Source organism: Trachypithecus francoisi, unplaced genomic scaffold (genome assembly GCF_009764315.1).
Source record: "Trachypithecus francoisi isolate TF-2019V2 unplaced genomic scaffold, Tfra_2.0 Lachesis_group0, whole genome shotgun sequence".
NCBI classification, from domain to species: domain Eukaryota; kingdom Metazoa; phylum Chordata; class Mammalia; order Primates; family Cercopithecidae; genus Trachypithecus; species Trachypithecus francoisi.
Window position 1 is genome coordinate 66,359,498 of NW_022681453.1, and position 21,668 is coordinate 66,381,165.

Genomic DNA, 21,668 nt, shown 5'->3' on the forward strand with positions numbered 1-21,668 from the left:
CTGTAATCCCAGATACTCAGGAGGCTGAGGTAGGAGAATCACTTGAACCGGGGAGGTGGAGGCTGCAGTGAGCCAAGATAGTGCCACTGAACTCCAGCCTGGGTGACAGAGTGAGACTCTGTCTCAAAAAACAACAACAAACAAATAAAAAACAAAAAACAAACAAACAAAAAAACCCTACCTCTAAATCTGAGGTACCAGGGTTAGGACTTCAACATATGAATTTTGGAGAGACACACTCAATCTATAGCATCTGAATACTTCAGTTTGCTCAGCTAGAAATTGGGGGTAATAATATAAGGTAATAGGTTACAGAGATAAGAATATGGTAGCTAAGAATACAGTAAGTAAGAATATAATGGTAAAAAAAAAAAAAAAAAAAAACCATGTAATAGTAAAAAGCGAACAAGCAAGCAAACAAAAAACAAAACAAAAAAAATGTAATGGTAAAAATTGTGCAGGATTTGGGACCAGGCTGCATGGCTTTGAACCTAGCTCTGTTGCTAGGATGAACCTACCTCAAGTTCCTCATCTACAAAATGGGGACACAGAGTTTAGGATGGATCCAGGTTTTGAAATTTATATATCTCAGAAAAAGAATAAGTATGTAATTATGTATAACAGTGAATATTTAGAATCAGAAAAGAAATCACAACAAAGTATATCTTTTAAAATGCTGAAAATTGTATTCTTAAGGCAACTTTCCTTAGCTATATCGTGTAAATGTTCATAGCCACCCCAACATCACCCAGTGCAAGGGGAAGTATGAGACGTCAAAGTGGGGAGAAACAGTGGTCTTAATTTATGATGGTTAAAATATCCTACTTTTTAAATTTTACTAAGTCATATAAGCAGGTGAAGACATTATTAGGGCTTCTCTCAGGGTCTGTCCTTTGCAAGTGAAGTCCAATAACTTAAGCTTCATTATCTTCACAATAAACTTGTCTTTGCTAATAGTTTCCATGTCATAGGTACCAAGACCAACCCTCCCAGTTTCCCCAGAGCAGAGAGGCTGCCTGCAACACGGGACTTTCAGTGTTAAAACCAGGAAAGTCCTGGGAAAACTCAAAAGAATTGATCACCCTATATAAGGTTACTGTAATGAATACATGAGCTTTGACATATAAAACACCTAGAACATGTAGTAAGGACTCAATAAATCTTAGTAATTATTAATATTACTACTAAAATTAATATAGCTATTCCAGCTACTTCATGGGAGTTTAGTGGTACTCAAAATAGATTGCGCCTGGCAAACATTTCTTTTTTCTTTCCGTCTTTCTTTTTTTTTTCGAGATGGAGTCTCACTTTGTTACCCATGCTGGAGTGCAGTGGTGCAATTTCAGCTCACTGCAACCTCTGCTTCCTAGTTCAAGCAATTCTCCTGCCTCAGCCTCCTGAGTAGCTGGGACTACAGTTGCCTGCCACCACGCCTGGCTAATTTTTCTATTTTTAGTAGAGACAGGGTTTCACCATGTTGGCCAGGCTGGTCTCGAACTCCTGACCTCAAGCAATCAAGTGATCCACCCTCCTCAGCCTCCCAAAGTGCTAGGATTACAGGCGTGAGCCCCTGTGCCAGGCCTGAGAAACATTTCAAAAATGTTCGTTGAAATCAATGGGGAAGAGAAAATCCATGAGCACGTCTGGAGGCATCATCAAAATCACCTGTTATTCATTCCGCCATTCAACAAAATTTAAAGGGCAATGATTCTTCACTCAACACAGGGCAGAGAGGACATAAAGATCTAGTCCTTCCCTTTTGAGGATCTCACAATGTATTCACAGTCGAAGAGGCCTGGCACAAGCATTTCATGGCCTCCCACTTCCTCCTCTGGGATTTTGCATTTACCCTCCTCTAACACTTAGGATTACTGGTTGGTTCTTTTGCTGATTTTTCTGCCCTTTCCCCACCACAATCTACCTGTGGGCATTTTCCACTGTTCTGGTTTCAGCCCTCTTCTCTTTCTGTATGCAGTCCCTTGACAGGTTCATTCCACCTGCCCAGTTGCAAACCTTCCCATTATGTGGCTGATCACACCATGTGGTCTCTGCATTGGGTATCATTCTCGGTTACTATGTCTTGCATCTGTTCCCAAATCACGAACTCCTAGAGGGGCCAGAGTTTACTCCATTCTGTTTGCCCAGTGCCAAGTAGTAGAGTGCTTGCCCTGGGTGATGGCAACAAAACAATTTGGGTTTGTGAGAGCTGTAATTTGCCAGATGGTGTGGGAGAGACTCCAGATGGGGAGAAATGAATGAACACAAGGAACAAAAAGTGGTAACAAAATGCTTGCAGCACGTTCCCCCTGGCTTCCCTATTGCCCTCATTACCACTGATAACAAAAGGTTATAACTAAAGGTTATAGGTGTTAATAAGGGCAGTGGGGAAGCCGGGAAGAATGTACTGCAAACTTTGGAGGGTGCCCTGGGGTTATACGAGAGGGGCCTGGGATACCTGCAGGAGCATTCTGTTTTAATCTGGGAAGAAGGAAGTCTACAGAGTTGAGCTAAAATGATGGTGGTGGCTCTAAGATCAGAAATTTAATTGCTGAAAAACTCTCTTAGATTAATGGTAATCTGTGGCTACATACTATTAATACTTCCCAAGGAAGAAGCCCTCACTTGCATGAGAGTGACAGGGGACATGGATGTGAATGAATCAGGGAGTGAGTGACCAGTAGCACTGTCAACTAAGAAGAGCAAATGACTGGATGATACGATAGAGATGAGGAAAGCATTCCTAGAAACTGTGAGCAGGACAAACCTGAGCTTGTTGCTCGTGGGGAGTGACTGCATCTTACTCATGATTTTCTCCCCAGTGCCTTGCACAGAGCCTGGGTAACGGCATTTCAATTCAACGAACGCATGAATGAGGAGCCGCATGGGAGACATTGAAGTAAACCAGATGGGGGAGGTCTGAAGGGTTTGGAAACGAAAAGAAAGGCTGGAACTCAACAACTCTCTGGAAGAAGATTCAGCAGGACTTGCTGACTGTGGGGGTCTGGGGACACAACAAAGCAAGGATGGCAGGCCAGGGTAGCTAGGAGCGTCATGGCACCACTGAAGAAGGAAACGAGAAAGCCTGAGAGCTCAAGAGGAGTGTCTGTTTTCAAGGGAGGATCATGAGTTTGGATTCTGACGTAATGAAGTTTCTAGTAACAGAAAACTTCCCCAGAGGAGATCCTGGAGAGAACGAAAAATGCTGATTTGAGAGTCAGTGCAGAAATGTTACCAGGTACGAGAGCAAATGAATCCCCCAAGTGGAAAAAATGAAGAATGAGAAAACGATGAAGTTAAGGACCAAACTTGGAAAGATACTGAGGGAACATAAACAAGAAAGGGGTGGGCTCAGCGGCCCATGCCTGTAATCTCAGCACTTAGGGAGGCTGAGGCAGGCGGATTGCTTGAGCCTAAGAGTTTGAGACCAGCCTGGGCAACATGGGGAAACCCTGTCTCTATAAAAAAAATACAAATATTCGCCAGGCGTGGTGGTGCACACCTGTGGTCCTAGCTACTTGGGAGGCTGAAGTGGGAGGATTGCATGAGCCTGGGAGGAGGAGGTTGCAGTGAGCTGAGATCATGCCACTGCACTCCAGCCTGGGCAACAGAGTGAGACTCTGTCTTGAAAAAATAAAGAAAGAAAGAAGAAAGATGGAGAAAAGAGGCTTGGGCCCAGTAGCTGATGGTGCCCTCCGGATCTAAAAGATGGCCCCCTCTCTGATTTACATCATTGTTGCCACCTTCAGATGGACTCAGCATTGATCTGCTTAAGAGTGAGACTAAATCTAAAGGAATTTGTATCATTCAAATTTTATTATAGAGTGATAAGCTGCAAACCTGTTCCGATGGCTGGAAGGGAAACTGATGTGTACTTCCTCTGTTCACACTCTTCTAGAACACTGGTGACCGTTTTCCTGACATCATTTTCCCCAAGAACATGAATTATTATTTTGCACTTTAAGTTTCCACCTTGTGTAATTATAAAATCTCCGTGCGGCTGTGCAGCTGAAAAAAGGGGAAGAAAAACAAACATGTAGTCCATTAGTTACTGGAGGCAACACTTTGATTTTTGAGAAATGAAAATAGCTGACATCAGTGAAGGCTGTGATGCCCAGCCTCCCTCGAGCCTGTTGGTTTCATTCACTGGACTGTGACAGCCACATTTTCTTTACAGTCAGAATTCTCGAGCTCAGCAAATACACTGTTGAGTATTTGGGGTGCTGTTCAAAAGCACTTTATCTGCATTAATCTGCTCAATCCTCAATACAAGCCCGTGAAGCAGGTACTGTTTTCCCATTCACACATGAAACAGCCACAGAGAGAGGTAAGGTCAGTAGCCAAAGATTGCCTAGGACTTGAACCCAAGCAGCCAGTCTCCAGAGCTCTAAACCCCCACTCTGCTGTCCCAGAAGAGCAAAAAATAAAGTGGCTCATTCAGCCACGTTAATTTTTGAAGGAGGTAAAAGCAACAAACTCTGTGGCACGGAGGTGTGAAAGGATGAAAACTTCTCCTTCGCTCAGGACTCTAGAGCTCTTGAGCACATGGAAATGACCAGGGCCATTTTAAGGCATTGCTTCTTTGGTTCAGACTGCTCTGAGTAAGGCTGGGGCCAGCAAAAGGGAGGAGGAGAAGAGTAGACCCCTGCCCATCCCATCCTGCCCTCCTGAGGAGCACCCATGCCCAGGCACTCCCTAGGGCCCCTCGGATGTCCTTCTCACCTCCCTCCCAGGCAGCCTCCTCAGGCTTTTCCAGGTTGTGCAGCCTACCTTCATCCTCTGCTCCTGCCTCCTAGGCACAGCGAGCTCTCCCAGTGCTCCAACTCCTGCTAACTCCTCATGTTAGTGATCAAATATTATCTTCCTCTGCTCTCACTCCAGAGCTTTATTCACTCCAGAGAAATTTCTTAATCAGAGGAGAGCTACTAACATAGGAGTTTCAGGCACTGTAGCAGGTCAGTTGCAGAAATACATTGTCAAACAGGGTGCACTATGACTTCTTGAAAGCACATTCACAGCTGACTGTCTACCCTACTCTGCAAGGGATATTTTAAAGGACAAATAGTTTATAATCACTACCTTAGGTTCCCCACTCAAAGTCCACACGCATTCATAAAAGGATTAGAAGTTGGTTATATGCAGTTGTGTTGGAAGAAGTAGAACAAGGTTGGGGAAAGTTTGTACAGCACTTTACAGTTTACAGAACTTTTCACATTAATTGTTCCTTCTGATCCTCAAAACCATCTGTGGCACAGCTTTCCCACACTACTTATTAGTAGAACTTTCCTACTGATGAGAGAAGCAAAGCTCTTAGCAGTTAGATGACGTGCCTAGGATCGCTCAGTAAATGGCAGAGCCTGGCTTATTAGGACCCAGGCCTGGGTTCTTTTTACTACTCAGGAAGTAAGAGACAGATGAGATGGTGGGATAAAGAACCTCTCCCCCATAGCCTCCAAGTCCTGCCACCTGTGCCTGCTCTTCCAGTGAACCAACCTTCTTTCAAAGTTTTGCTCGCTACTTACTCCACCCCCAGTCCTTCTGTACATCCTCTCATTGTAATCTCAGCCCTCTGATTTTCAAGTTTGTAGTCAGAAGTAACATGTGCCCATACCTAGTACAGCACATTCATTCTCGACAGCTGGTCCAGCAGCTTCTAAAATAGCTTTTGACACACCTAAGTAAGACATGTTAATGGTAAAAGGCATCAGTTAGAATTCAATAAGTGGTTATAGCTTTTGTACATTAGACTTCTGCTCAACTCACCCTTTTGTGCATAATCCATTGACCACCCCCATGGCCAACCAACTGCTGTTTCTATAGCAACCTCCACCCAGTGGCTGATGAACAGTCTGATCTCAGTGCCATGGAAGTGCCCAGGATCTGAAAGGCTGGCATCTGCAACTTTACCTTCTCTATTTATACAGGACTCTTTTGCAGTTATTTGAAATTTTTTGCATTCTACCCTTATTATTTTGTAAAAATGAATGAAAATATAAAAATAAAAGTTCTGATACTAATGAGAAGCATGGATCTCAAAACTGTAATAAAATCAAGCACTTTACTAAGTTATTTGATTCCCTGCCCCATTCAGTTAGACAGCTGGTTTCAGTCCAGTGAATCTTCCAGTCAAGGTTGTAGCTTCACCACTTTGGTCAAGTCTAATGACAGCTGGGTTCAGTGGTTAAAAACATGGACTTTGCATTTTGACAAATTGGGTTGAAGTTGACTCCAGGATTTACTAGCTTGTATGTGACTAATAAGTTCCTCGTCTGTTACACAGAGGCTAATATGGCACTTCCCTCACAGGGTTATTTGTACATTAAAAGAGGTAATGGATGAAAAATGCTTAGCACAGAACCTGGCGTGCAGAAAATATTGAATGAATGTTAGTTGTTTTATCATTATGAAGATATCTATATATCCTTGATTATGTGTGTGTGTTATAAAATGTCTCTTTTTAAAAAATCTTTTTTCAATTTATTTGTTCTGGTCTCTGTCTTTGCTGTGAAGACTTTTCTCAAATGTCAAGTGATTTTCGCCAGTCCATTCCTATTTAAGAGTGAGCTTAGAAGTTCTACTCAAGAAGGCGTGTTGACCAGCAGGCTTCAGTGTAAGGCAAGCAGGCAGCACTTACTGTCTGCTGCTCTGGGATCCACGCAGGGAGAGGGGCTGGGCACTCAATGTTTGGTACACAGATGTTCTCTTAAACAGTTTTCAGTCTAGCTCCTCATCTCCTATGCCTGGTGCCCTAAGTCCAAAATCCCTCTGGTTCTCTTTCTCTAGAGAATAAACCTCCCATCTCTGGCCAGGGAAGAGCAAGGAAAGTTACTGCTGTATAGGATGGGGGACCCAATCAAGTAGTCTAATTGCTACTGATCTTGAATTTCATTCAACCTTGTTTTTATCTCTGTACTTGCCCCCTGCCTTCCCAGATACCAGCAGCCTCCAATTCCTGTGTCTCTGGGGCTACTCTTCTCTCCTGCAGGTACTAAATTTTCTCTACTCCATGGCAGTTACCACCCTTGGCTAGCAGCTCCCCATCATCTAAAAATTTGTTATCTTCTGTTCATAGTTGTTTTCCTTCCAATGTTCTTTTTTCTTGTGTGTTTATATCCTTTTTATTCCTTTACAGTTGTATTAATGGAATCCAAAAGGGGACAGGAATAAATGCATAGGCTCAATTTGGCATGTTTCAAATAACCAAATGTTATTTATGTCTACATTTTAAATGACTGAAAAATGGAATGACCAATGAATTAAATGGATATCCTACAGATTCACTTCTGCATGGTAAGTTCCATAATATTTTTCAACTTAGAAAATATTTAAATTCTATTTCTGTTTATATTTTATCTTACCCTTTTAACTTAAAAGTCAACATTTTATAATATATTTATAAATATATTTTATTCTGTTTATATTTTATCTTACCCTTTTAACTTAAAAGTCAACGTTTTATAATATACAAAAATTTAAGAGGGCCAGGCACGGTGGCTCATGCCTGTAATCCCAGCACTTTGGGAGGCCAAGGCAGGCAGATCACCTGAGGTCAGGAGTTCGAGACCAGCCTGGCCAACATGGCGAAACCCCGTCTCTAACAACAACAAAAAAAAATTAGGTGGTGGTGCATGCCTGTAGTCCTAGCTACTCAGGAGGCTAAGGCATGAGAATCACTTGAACTTGGGAGGCAGAGGTGGCAGTGAGCCAAAATCACACCACTTCATTCCAGCCTGGGCGACAGAGTGAGACTCCACCTCAAAAAACCCAAAAAGGTTAAGAGTGTATGTGTATAAGTTATAAATTAATAGACATATGAAGGGAGGGCATGCCTGAATGTGTTACTATGATGGGAGTGTTCAAACATTTCAGGGAAAATAAAGAAAAAGGTTTACGTTTCATTTCTGGGTCAGTGTAATGTAGAGAAGAGAAGAACTATGGGAGGTGAGTTGTGAATGCCAACTGGGTTGCATAAAAAGGAAAATAAAAATAGAGGAACTTAGAGGTACTAAACTATACATGTGGAAATTGGACAGTCCAGAGCTGACACTAAGTACCATGCGTCAGTTACACTCCACCTTTATATCAGTTGACACCACATCTCATCCTCTCCTGGGAAACAGGCGTTTGACAGGCAAAGAAACTGACACTCAGAGAGGTTAAGTGACTTGTCCACAGCTATACATTGGTAAGTGACGTAGCTGGGATTCAACCCACATCTTCCTGAGTTCAGGGACCACATATTTTCTACAACACTCTCTGTCTACTCAGGGCAAATATTAGCCACAATTTCCCTTCCAGAGATTAGTCATACTAATAATTACAATGTATTACTTAAATAAAGTACCTGATTTCAGATTGAATGTCCTTATTGTTGAGTTTACAATAACATCTACCTGTTCAGTGGTTATGTCTCCAGTAGCAACCTGAAAAGTAATTGCACCAATTTTCGTTTCATATGCTGTGAAACAAGGCTTAGAGACAGTCCCGACCACACCTGAAAAGAAAGGAAATAGGTAAAGAATGGGCTGGCTCAGCTTCTGGAGGAAGAGCACTCATCTTGGGGCCCTATTCTCTTCCCAGCCTGGCCCTCTTTCTTTTCCCCCAACATAAACCCAAATATTACCATATCTCCTGACCTCTTAAACAGCTAGATTTTCTTTTTAAAGGAAATTAGAAAAGAATGCTTTGTGACAGTAAGCATATCTACATTTTCTGAGTTACATAGGATGAGGCAGAAATATCCAATTGTGCCAGTCTGTCTACTGGCAAGAGCTGCTGTGGTGTCAAGAGAGAGGAATGAGGAAAAAAAGGCAGTGTGAAAAGGGCACTGTCCTTTCTTGCAGACAACACTGCTCGGAGGGTCTTTTATTACCACAGGTGTAGCAATATAAAGGTTACTCTGAAATCCCAGCATTTTGGGAAGCTGAGGTGGGAGGATCACTTGAGGTCAGGAGTTCGAGACCAGCCTGGCCAATGTGGTGAAACCGTGTGTCTACTAAAAATACAGAAAAATTAGCTGGGTGTGGTGGTGCACACCTGTCATCCCAGCTACTCGGGAGACTGAAGCAAGAGGATGTCTTGAACCGAGGAGGCAGAGGTTGTAGTGAGCAGAGATCGCGCCACTGCACTCCATCCTGGGTGACAGAGCAAGACTCTATCTCAAAAAAAAAAAAAAAGACTCCTCAGAGGAAGTTACGTTTAACCTGTTGACATATTACTCTCCACTCCACACTCTGAGGCTTACAACTTAGATATGCCACTTCAGCTCATCCCTTAAACCCTTTAGATCTACCTTTTGACATTTATACAGTGGCAACAGAACCACCCGCCATGGGGCCATTGTACATGTTAAATAATATACTATATAAGACAGCAGTCAGTAAAGTATAGTGTGCCAGGCACAGTTTAGTTATTTTTTATTACCATTTCTTAGAAACTGGTTTCATTACCATTGATTTGGTTCATGTTAATATGTGATTGCTTCTTTGTGTGCACAGACAATGGGACATGCTCTAACACCTCCTCTATCACAGATTTGTTCTTCATGTGAATTAGCTTTGCCTCCTTCTATTGGACTTCAACTACCACTGAAGAGTTGCTCAGCAAAAGGAAATATTTCCTTAGCAGAATGACTTTACCAGACCTTGGGTATCTCCAGCCGTGGGAATCCTGGCCTTGCTGGGATTTATTCTTGACCATTTAGTGAATTCATCTAAAAATGCCTGGAAATAGAAATAGTTACTGACCACAACAATGTTGTGTAAAAATATTAATCCAATTCTTTGGAGCATTGATCATTCAATATCAAAGAGTTGATAACAATAGTTCTCAAAAGATTTCCTCTTCCTTCAGAGACTTCTTAAAGGATTGCGGCTCAACCTAGGAATTTTCTCAGCAAATAGCAGTGCTGATTTACTTTACCCTGGGAGTAATCTAACACTGTCCAGGCAAGTATGTCAGCAGGGGTGCTGACTCTGGCTCTGCAGGAAGTCACATGCCTTTTTCGTGACCACTACCAGTTATCCCTCCTCTTTTGAAACTCCATCATTCTAATCTCCTACATCCAATGTGCTGAGGGGAGTATAGAGCATTTGTTGGTGAGCGGGGGCAGGGCAACAACGTTCCTTGGCATCTCTGGCTGTTAGGTACATTCTGGGGGTGATTAACAACAAACATATACAGTATGCTTCGTCTCTTATGTCCAGCCAAAGCCTCCTGAATGAAAACATGAAAATTCACAGTAGAAAACCTCAGACATTGAAGTTTTGTTTAGAAATGAAAAAACAAAAAGGCATTTTGGTCGTGTGAGTGATAAAAGTGATAAAACTGAGCAATGGGTGACAGAGTAGAGTTGTAAAGTTTCACTTGGGTTGTGTTCATCCATTTTCTTTCTTTTCAGGTATCTTTGGGACTCTTTCTACTTTTTTTCTCTTTCTTTCTCTTTTCTTTCTCTCTCTCTCTCTTTCTCTCTTTCTTTCTTTCTTTCTTTCTTTCTTTCTCTTTTCTTTTTCTTTTTTCACAGGGTCTCATTCTGTTGCCCAGGCTGGACTACAGTGGCGTGATCTTGGCTCACTGCAGCCTCAACTCCCTGGACTCAACTGATCCTCCCACCTCAGCCTCCCACGTAGCTAGGACTACAGATGTGCACCACCATACCTGGCTAATGTTTTGTATTTTTTGCAGAGATGAGGTTTTTCCATGTTGCCCAGGCTGGTTTTGAACTCCTGGGCTCAAGCAATACCCCTGCCTCAGCCTCCCAAAGTGCTGGGACTACAGGCGTGAGCCTGTACCAGTCCATGTTTCTAATTCTTGGTTAACAATGAAATTTGGGGCAGTTACTTTCCAGATTGCTACTGGAGATGTCACCCCAGTAAAGGGCAGATGTTATTATGAACTCAACAAGGACACATATATCATGAATATTTTGCTAATAATAATTTACCCCAGTTTATCTTTGAGCAAGAAAGTATGTCTCTGGATATTTTATATTTACTGGGGGAAAGAAAACTAAGAACCTTTGGGGCTAAATGTTATTTTTTAAACTGTTATTATTATTTCCGATGGATAAATTTACTTACAAACTACATCATGCAATACTTTGGAGTGTTTCTGGGGAATTTTGGGAAACATCTCTGGAAAGACCACACTTCCATCCAGAATGGGTAAGAATAACTAAGAACTTAAAAAATAAAATTATCTTTGATCCTATTTAAGTGGTGATGTTAGTAAGTTGTAGCAATTTCCTGTCAGTCCTTAAAGTCAGGTAATGACTACTACCAGTTTTGGGGGTTTTCTATGTGCTAGATATCATGCAAAACACTTCAAATACACCCCTTTTAATAGTTAGAACAACTCCGAAAGGTGTTATTATCACACTCATCTTACACTTGATAAAACTGAGATTCAGGCTGGGTGCGGTGGCTCACGCCTGTAATCCCAGCACTTCAGGAGGCCAAGGTGGGTGGATCACCTGAGGTCAGGACCAGCCTGGCCAACATGGAGAAACTCCGTCTCTACTAATAATACAAAAATTAGCCGAGCGTGGTAGCACATGCCTGTAATCCCAGCTACTAGGGAGGCTAAGATGGGAGGACTGCTTGAGTCCAGGAGGCAGAGGCTGCAGTGAGCCGAGATGGTGCCACTGCACTCCAGCCTGGATAACAGAGCAAGGCTCTGTCTGGAAAAAAAAAAAAAAAAGCTGAGATTCAGAGAGGTATGTCACCCAACTTTTAAATGGCAAAACTGAGATTAAACCTAGGTATACCATTTTTCTAATGTCAGTGGGAACTACTTAGTGTGCTTTGACTGCTTCTCCACTGCTGAATATGGTGCTGCTATTTCTAGTTCGTAGACACTCACAGACTTGTGTAGACTGGTCTATTCTATCCAAATAACTAAATCCTTGAAGCTTCTCTTATTCTGCCCTTTCCCCATAGATAAAGCCGTGACTTAGCTTTCATATAGTCAGTGTCAAAATGTCAAGGCCGTTTTTATGCCAATAACTTTCCACTTCTTTCTAAGAATGTATTTATTATCGATTAGCTTGTCTGTTGATGAACTGTCTAGGAACATGAGTTATCAGTGTTGGCTTATAGTTAAGTCATATGGCAACCTCCCATTAGCAACTATCACTTATGGGCACAGGAGTAGAAAACACGGTTATTCCTAGATCTATAAAAACATCTGAATGCTCTTGGGTTCACTTGCCAGAATTAAGCAGATGGGATATGTAAACATACCTGACGGCCTTCATCGTCATTTGTATATACCAGAAAGTGGACTTCTTGTAAAGGTTTGGTTATTGGCCTTGCACTGCTACTGTATTCGAACACTTCTGAAAGGATTAGTTTAGCAAAAACAGCTTTGGGAAACTGCAAAATTCCTGTTCCAATCATGGGAAATGTGATTGATGAGAAAGAGTGCTCATCTGCAGTTGTCAAACATTTCTTGATTATATTTGCCATGATCTGAAATGTGCAAAGTACATTTACATAAGTTAGGGCTTAAGTTGGTGGAAAACAAAGAGCTGTGGTCCCAGCAACTCTGACAAGGACCTCTCTGCTATTGTTGACTTAGTCAGGGCCTGAGAAGTCAGAAAGAAGAAACAAAAACAGGGCAGAGTACTTTCCAGAGAGAGTCACACTCATTCAGGAGAGGCAGGTCCACAGTGTGGGAATGGCTGCATAAAAATGGTACCTCAATGCAACTAAAAGTGGTGTTTATGAAGAATCTTTAACAACATGCAGTATTTATGTTAGGTTTTTTTTTAAAAAAAAAAAAACACAAAAACTGTATTGGCCGGGCGCGGTGGCGGGTGCAGTGGCTCCCAGCACTTTGGGAGGCTGAGGCAGGCAGATCACAAGGTCAGGAGATCGAGACCATCCTGGCTAACATGGTGAAACCCTGTCTCTACTAAAAATACAAAAACAAAATTAGCCAAGCGTGGTGGCATGTGCCTGTAGTCCCAGCTACTTGGGAGGCTGAGGCAGGAGAATGGCATGAACCTGTCAGGCAGAACTTGTAGTGAGCCGAGATCACGCCACTGCACTCCAACTCCAGCCTGGGTGACAGAGCAAGGCTCCGTCTCAAAAACAAAAACAAAAAATGGTATTTAAAAATGTTTAAAGAGATTACTGGGCCAAAAGAAGAAGAAAAAAAAGATAATATTGGGCCTAACATGGTGGTTCACACCTATAATCCCAACACTTTGGGAGGCTGAGGTGGGCAGATAGCTTGAGCCCTTGAGTTCAAGACTAGCCTGGGCAACATGGTGAAACCCCACCTTTACAAAAACACAAAAATTAGCCAGGGATGGTGGTGTGTGCCTGTTGTCCCAGCTACTGGGGAGGCTGAGGTGGGAGGATCACCTGAGCCCAGGAGGCAGAGGTTGCAGTGAGGTAAGATTGTACCACTGCACTCCGGCCTGGGCGACAGAGTGAGACCCTGTTTCAATTTTAAAAAAAAGAGAGAGAGAGAAGAGAATCTCAACTAAGAAATAAATATGCTGTCCAGTTGCAGTGGCTCACGCCTGTAATCCCAACACTTTGGGAAGATGAAGCAGGCGGATCACCTGAGGTCGGGAGTTCAAGACCAGCCTGACCAACATGGAGAAACCCCATCTCTACTACAAATACAAAATTAGCCAGGTGTAGGGGCGCATGCCTATAATCCTAGCTACTTGGGAGGCTGAGGCAGGAGAATTGCAAGAACCCGGGAGGCAGAGGCTACGGTGAATGAAGATCGCGCCATTGCACTCCAGCCTGGGCAACAAGAGCAAAACTCCATCCCAAAAAATAAATAAATAAATATGCATAAAGTCATAAAGTTGACTTGAAGGAAATATAGCAAAATGTTAACTAAAGTTACCTCTTAAGGCCAGGCACAGTAGTAGCTCATGCCTGTAATCCCAGCACTTTGGGAGGTCGAGGCGGGTGGATCACTTGAGGTCAGGAGTTTGAGACCAGCCTGGCTAACATGGTGAAACCCCGTCTCTACTAAAAATACAAAAATTAGCCAGGCCTGGTGGTGGGTGCCTGTAATCCCAGCTACTCAGGAGGCTGAGGCAGGAGAATCACTTGAACCCAGGAGGCAGAGCAGAGGTTGCAATGAGCTGAGATGGCGCCACTGCACTCCAGCCTGGGTGACAGAGCAAAACTCTGTCTCAAAAAGAAGAAGAAGAAAACAGTTATCTTTTGATGGTTGGATTATTATTTTTATTGTCTTTTTGTATTTTTCTATATTTTCCACAATGTAATTGTATGACTTTTTTATATTCTGAAAAAAAGTTGGGAAATTAAAGTGGGAGTGGAGGTGGGAATGATGTTATCGAAAGGGCACTGACTCTTTTTTATGCTTCACCACAGTGCTGGGCACACCTCTTTGCTATACTGAAAGATTATTACATTACATCTTAGATACCCCTCCTGTAGAATCCCAGTGACTGTTACTACTTCCAAGGGTCAATTACTCGGAAATAACTGGTAGTTGTGATGGATTCTCCATGGAATGTAATAAAGAATGCAATAGATGACAGGGTTCAATCAATACAGGGTTTCACAGTCTAGGGCAGACACTTCTTTGTTGTGGGGACTGGTGTGTGCATCATAGGATATTTAGCATGAGCATCCCTTGCTTCTATTCACTAGATGCCAGTAGCAGTTGTAACAACCCAACTGTCCTCTGTAGGGCAAAATTGCCTCCCTTCAGCACAGATCTATACCACACCAGAAGAAGATTCCCAAAGCTACCAAATGAGGTGGAGAACTAAGAGCGTTCCCTACCTGCAAAGAAGTCCCCGCTCCATTATTCCAATATGGAGCCAAGGCATGGAGCACAGCTTTGCAGTCCAGATTGTAGCCACTTGTCATGAATATGTTACCCACTCTTTTCTCTGTTTCCCACTTTCTGTCATGTAACTCTTTCTGGAGCATGGGACCAGCTTTCTGCAAAAATGCCCGAGATAGTGATCCTCCTCCAAGCTGAAGATTCATGGGAACAGTGTTGACGATGACATCAGCCTTAACGAAAACAGCAACAGTTAGAGATTGAATCAATAATACATAATTACTGAGCACTTGTAAACTTACTGAGTATGATGGGCTAATGTACGGATATGTTTTGCCTGTCATACTACCATGTCATCCCCACCCTCGAGGAGCTTACAGTCTATTGTTAGCACTGAAACACCACGATGAGGTCACTTCCAAAACTTAGACATTAAGGAAATAGATTTACCACTGCTGTGAAATCAACACATAATGAGGCAGAGTAGAGCTATGAAAATGAGTCAGAGACCAGAGGCAGAGAGTCAGAGACAAAGACTGAGAGAGAGAAATGGAGAAAGAAGAAAAGTGAAAGTGAAAAACAGAGACAGAGAGAGAGAGAAACAAAAACACAGAAAGATTGAGACAGAGAGACAGGGGAAGGGAGAAAGAATTGCTCTTAGGCTGGCAGGAACTGAGAATATTTATTTTGAATTTAACAATATACCAAAAGAAAGACTAGGTCGATGTGAAGGAGGGTATGGTCAACCCTGAAGGCCTTGGCAAAGGAAAATCACTAAGGTGAGGGTAGGCAGTATCCATTCTAGCCCGTCCAGGGATATCGAGTTCTCCAATGTCAATGCTAAGGCTGTTCCTTTGGTGAAATGAGGGTCATAGTCTAATGCCATGAGATGTTACGTATTCAGCCAGTAACTCCTATTAGTCAGATTTTGTGCTCACCAGAAACCTTCTGATTCCCTGGTAATTTGGGAGTAGGAGGAGACAAACACTCTCATGATGTGGCTTTTTAAAAAATTTTAATTGTTATTTATTTATTTATTTATTTTTTTGAGACACAGTTTCTATCTGTTCCCCAGGCTGGAGTGCAGTGGCATGATCTCGGCTCACTGCAGCCTCTGCCTCCCAGGTTCAAACAATTCTCGTGCCTCAGCCTCCCAAGTAGCGGGGATTACAGGCATGTGCCAGTATGCCTGGCTGACATTTGTATTATTAGTAGAGATGGGGTTTCATCGTGTTGGCCAGGCTGGTCTTGAACTCCTGACCTCAAGTGACCTGCTCACCTTGGCCTCCCAAAACGTTGGGATTACTGGAGTGAGCCCAGCCTGATCATGTGGATTTTGGTTGTCCTGGTTCTTTGGGGACTCTTCTTCATGGTAAATTAAAAGATGTCTATGTCTCTGGGACATATAATAGGTTATATTTCTCAACTTAATAATTAGCTTTCTTGGGTCCACTTGTACAATATTATTTAGCATATGAGCTATTATATGAAGTTAGCATAAACCAATGTCAAGATCTGAGAAGTCCCCTGCAGAGACAAGAATGAGCAAGCCATCCAAGAAACAAAACAAAACGAAACAAAATTGATCTAGCCCATGTTCTCCTCACTCCCACTTGCAGTTTCACTCTCTGTTTACTGATTCCTACACAGTTTGGGGAAGCAATATATTAACATGTAAAAAAATAGGCCAGGCGTAGTGGTTTACGCCTGTAATCCCAGAATTTTGGGAGGACGAGGCAGGAGGATTGCTTGAACCCAGGAGGTCAAGACCAGCCTGAGCAACACGGTGAGACCTTGTCTCTACAATTAAAAAAAAAAAATTAGTTAGTGGCCTGTATTCCCAGCTACTTGGAAAACTGAGGTGGGAGGATTGCTTGAGCCAAGGACATTGAGACTGCAGTGAACCGTGACTGCGCCACTGCACTCCAGCCTAGGTGACAAGGCCAGACTCTATCTGGAAACAACAAACAATGGAAAAAGTAACCTTGTCATAACGTTTAAATCAATTCAAAATAATCAAAAGACATGGTTAAATATACAAATATTAGTTGGTATAGAATTTCAAAAAAGATAGGAAAATACTTAGATTGGAATAGTGAGTGAAGACTTTTTAAAGGAGATAAGAATTTGAGATAGGCCTTGAAGAATGGCTGTAATTGGGTCAGGTAGAAAGAAGGCAGCAAGGCATTCAAGGTGTGTGGAATATTTAAGAAAGAATAGGATTGTGACCGGGTGTGGTGGCTCACACCTGTCATCCCAGCACTCTGGGAGGCAAGGCAGGCAGATCACATGAGGTCAGGAGTTCGAGACCAGTCTGGCCAACATGGCAAAGCCTGGTCTCCACTAAAAATACAAAAATTAGCTGGGCGTGGTGGTGGGCGCCTGTAATCCCAGCTACTTGGGAGGCTGAGGCAGGAGAATCACTTGAACCCAGGAGGCGGAGGTTTTAGTGAGCCGAGATCACACCACTGTACTCCAGCCTGGGTGACAGAGCGAGACTCAGTCTCAAAAAAAGAAAAGAAAAGAAAAAGAAAAAAAGAAAGCATAGGATTGTGAAAGATCAGAAAGTAGTTCAAATTTAGCTGAAGCAGAGGTTCAATAGTGAGAAGAGGGGCTGGGAAGAGATTTAGGGCCAGACAATGGAGTACTTGGAAAGTCACTTTTTTGGACTTTGCCCTATAGGTAGAAGGAAGACACCAAAGATATATGTGCAGAGAAGTACCTGCTAAAATAATGTTTTTGGAATATATATCAAACAGCGATGTGGAGGACAGATTAAAGAGTGACAAGGAGGTCAGGGTAGTACTGAGGCGTGATTGGGGGTTGGGAGTGGTGTCTACTGAAATGTGTATTGTAGACAATAGTAATGAAAAGGAAAGGCATGTACATGAGATATTTTGAAAGAGGGCTTATTAGGGCTTGGAAACTAACTGGATAGGAGAAAGAATTCAGAGAAGAAAGACAAAGCGGATTCCAAAGTTTATACAGCACCATCCAATGGTAAGAATAGGTAAATCCCAATATGAGTTGACATGAAATTTGTAATCAACTCGGTGGACTGCATAGTGAAAAGACCTTGGTTTCTTTGTCTATAAAATGTGGGCAAGTCATATATATCTTAATTAGGTTGTAGTACTAATTGACTAAGGTAAAATATAAAGTGGAACATCATAAGGGGATAATGATAATAGCTATCATTTTTTTTGAGTCCTTTCTATGTGCAAGGCAGGGGATAAGTGCTTTATATGAGTTATTTCATTTTAAGCCTCATAACAACCTTCATATCATCATCATCCATATTTATAGATAAGAACTCTGAGACATAAGATGGATATTGACCAAGATCAGTGGCTGTTGAGTGGTGGAGCAGTATTTGAACCCTGCCAGAACGGACTTTAGAGTTCGTCTACTTACTCACCACACTATGCCTACGCCTAGAGTGAAAAATAAATTTACTGTACTTTTATATCATCCAGTTCTTCTGGTCATATTACTCACCAATCACTCTCATAATACTCAGTTGCAGAGCTCACTATTACCAGTAGCCATGGCAATTATCTTTCTCATTGCAAATAAAATAATTACAATTCCAGTTTTATAAGTAAGTCTCTTGAGTTTGAGTAGTGTGAGTCAGATCAATTCTTTGTAAAATGATAAGATGCAACTTCTAAACATGCTGATTTGAGGACAAAGTCCTGAACCCACATGACAGAGCACTCTAAAAACTCTAGAGAACATGAAGAAAGCAGCTGGTTGCCTCCCCTCTGCCATCCCATTAACTACAGCAAATGCAAAGAATATTTCCAGTGGCTCATAATCCAGAAGAGTCTCCCAGTTTGTCAGCAGAGTTCTCTTTCTGTTAGTCCTGAATGTCTGCCATCTGAAGGTAAACATCAGGTGTCCAAATGGTGGGGCTATAGAATTCTAAGAAGCATCTGGACCAGTGATTCTCAGCCCTAGCTGCATAAGATAATCACTTGGAATGCTTTCAAAAACTATTGTCACTTACACCACATCCTTGACCAATTAAAGTCAGGATCTCTAGGGGTGAGGCCTGGGAGTCTGTATTTTTAAAAGGTCCCCCAGGTGATTATGATCTGCAGCCAGGATTGAGCATGATGGATGTCAACTATAGGAGGATTATAGGGCCTGAATCTTCTGTTAATTGGTGATTCCAGGGAAGAGGAAGCAGTAGGAGAGGAGGGGTAGGCAGCAGCCAGGCTGAGGATTTAGCACCTCTTCTGGTAACCTTTATCCCTCCTCGTTCTTCCTGTGCTTCTGCAAAGTGCTCAGGCAGGAGCAAAGGTGTGTTTGTGAAGGGTGATTCTATAATGTGGTGTACACATATCTTCCTCAATAATGCTGACTGGTGCAGGAGAGAAAAATAGAACTGGGTTGAGAGTAAGTCAAGATCAGTTACAGGGAAATAAGAGATGGATTTGCAAACTCTTGTTTGTGGTTAAACTTGAACCCCTCCACATGACCACATGTGGAAGAATATAGGGGATGGTAAGTATATTTCTGCATAAACTTTAAGTGGGTTTAACTTCTCAAATTTATCTTTGATATCTTTAATCTTTGATTAAGACAAAGAACAAGTCACAGAACAAGTTAATTAGATCCCATTGTTCCTTGGTAGATTTATTAAATGGCATCACCTACCCAGCTGTATAGAACATCTCCACTTATCAACTTGAGATTCAGACCTTCTTTGGTTTGGATTGAAGCTACAACATTCCTGATTGAAAGGCAATCTTTCTTGCTGAACTCATCTCTGGACTGTGGAGAAAACAGTAAAGTATTACCAGCAATGCCAATTTCAAGACTTCCCTTAGGCCAGGTGCGGTGGCTCAGGTCTGTAATCCCAGCACTTTGGAAGACTAGGTGGGAGAATCACTTGAGCCCAGGAGTTCAAGAACAGCCTGGGCAACATATTGAGACCCTATCTCTACAAAAAAATAAATTAAAAAAATTAGCCAGGCTCAGTGGCATGTGCCTGTAGTCCCCACTACTCAGGAGGCTGAGATAGGAGGATTGCTTGAGCCCAGGAGATCAAGGTGGCGGTGAGCCATTATGGCACCACTGCACTGCAGCCTGGGTAACAAAGTAAGGCCCTGTCTCAAAAAAATGAAAAATAAATAAATAAATAAACTTTCCTTATAGGTGTTCGTATGGAAAGTAACTATTACATTTCGCAGAATTCTCTAAACTCATAACTCGGCTCTGGGATTTAAAAGCAGATAGTTTATTATTATAATGTTTGAATATCAATTGTATTTAATATCCCAAATGCCAGTGAGCTTTTTTACTTATCCCCCCAATAATCCTAGCATAGCCAATCCTGTCTGTATTCCCCAGCCTTTACTGTTTAAATGCACCCTGGATATATTTCCAACTGTATTTCTTACATGGGGACTTTCTTTAGTGCCAGACCTCATTTGGCTTGCTGGTGTAGCAGAGAGGAAGTGCAGGTATATGGAACCCCCCTCCACAATCCCCCACCACCAGCCCTCATCCAGTGGTTGATAGGAGCTGGTATAAATATACAGCAGCAACCTTGCCTCCCAGAGAGATTCACATGTTCCCTAGTGGGATTAAGCGGGAGCCGATTTGATGATGTGCCCCATCAGTTTCCTTTACTTTCTTTTTTTGTTCTGAGACAGAGTGTTGCTCTGTTACCCAGGCTGGAGTGCAATGGCGCGATCTCGGCTCACTGCAACCTCCGCCTCCCAGGTTCAAGCGATTCTCCTGCCTCAGCCTCCCAAGTAACTGGGATTACAGGCATGCAACACTACACCCCACTAATTTCTGTATTTTTTTTTTTTTTTTGAAACAGAGTCTCGCACTGCCACCCAGGCTGGAGTGCAATGGCGAGATTTCGGCTCACTGCAACCTCTGCTCCCAGGTTCAAGCGATTCTCCTGCCTCAACCTCCTGAGTAGCTGGGATTACAGGCACCTGCCACCACACCTGGCTAATTTTTGTATCTTTGCAAAGATACAAAATATTATCTTCTTAATTGTTGGCCAGGCTGGTCTCGAACTCCTGACCTCGTGATCTGCCCTCCTCAGTCTCCCAAAGTGCTGGGATTACAGGTGTGAGTCACCACATCTGGCCCTAATTTCTGTATTTTTGTATTTTTAGTAGAGACAGAGTTTCACCATGTTGACCAGGCTGGTCTCAAACTCCTGACCTCAAGTGATCCACCCACCTCCGCCTCCCAAAGTGCTGGGATTACAGGCATGAGCCACTGCACCCAGCCTATTTCCTTTACTTTCTTAGTCAAATAAGTTGCACTTCAATCCTGTCTTAGGGTCCTCTTCAGGAGGCACTCAAACTAAGACATATCCCTGAGTACTCCATAATAATGCATTTGGAGTTTGACTATTAATCGATCATAGAATTTTAGAATTTAAAGGGTTATGATAGACCATCCAGGATAGAAACTTCATTGTCCTGAAAAGGAAACCAGTGTGCAGATGGCTGAAATCATTTGATGAAAATCAAACTACTAGCTAATGGAGGACACAGTACTTGAATCTGGTCTCTTGACACCCAGTTCAGTTCTACTCTTCATGGAATCTGAGCTTATCCACCTCATGATATTTCTCACACAAATGGCAAAAATATAGTACATGTTACCCCTCTTGCACCTGTGACAGACATTACTAATTCATATCAACATTCTTTTTCAATCAACCCAGATCTAGTCTCAGAATCTTCAACACAGAGCTCCAGGCAACAATTATCATTTGGTCAGAGGTAATCCATGAAACAAAACCTATTTTCCATGCCTGATCTCACTCAAAGAGGATATCAGTTTTCTTTGTTTAAAATTGTCTTTGATTATTTTTCACTCTCTGCTTTGGCAGTGGGTTTCTGGGCAAT

At 42.4% G+C, this 21,668-nt stretch overlaps 1 protein-coding gene across 2 annotated transcripts in view; it reads right to left on the reverse strand.

The window, feature by feature from the left end:
• The window catches only part of PARP15 (poly(ADP-ribose) polymerase family member 15), a 52,084-nt gene that overhangs the window by 11,889 nt on the left and 18,527 nt on the right, over window positions 1–21,668 (reverse strand). For both annotated transcript variants that reach the window (XM_033211020.1, XM_033211021.1), the window contains exons 2-9: window positions 19,449–19,560; window positions 16,687–16,691; window positions 14,778–15,014; window positions 12,237–12,464; window positions 9,641–9,719; window positions 8,342–8,491; window positions 5,609–5,671; window positions 3,838–4,005 (exon numbers count right to left, since the gene is read on the reverse strand). In XM_033211020.1, the coding sequence (XP_033066911.1) occupies window positions 3,838–4,005; window positions 5,609–5,671; window positions 8,342–8,491; window positions 9,641–9,719; window positions 12,237–12,464; window positions 14,778–15,014; window positions 16,687–16,691; window positions 19,449–19,560 (1,042 nt within the window). The remainder of the gene's footprint in view (window positions 1–3,837; window positions 4,006–5,608; window positions 5,672–8,341; window positions 8,492–9,640; window positions 9,720–12,236; window positions 12,465–14,777; window positions 15,015–16,686; window positions 16,692–19,448; window positions 19,561–21,668) is intronic.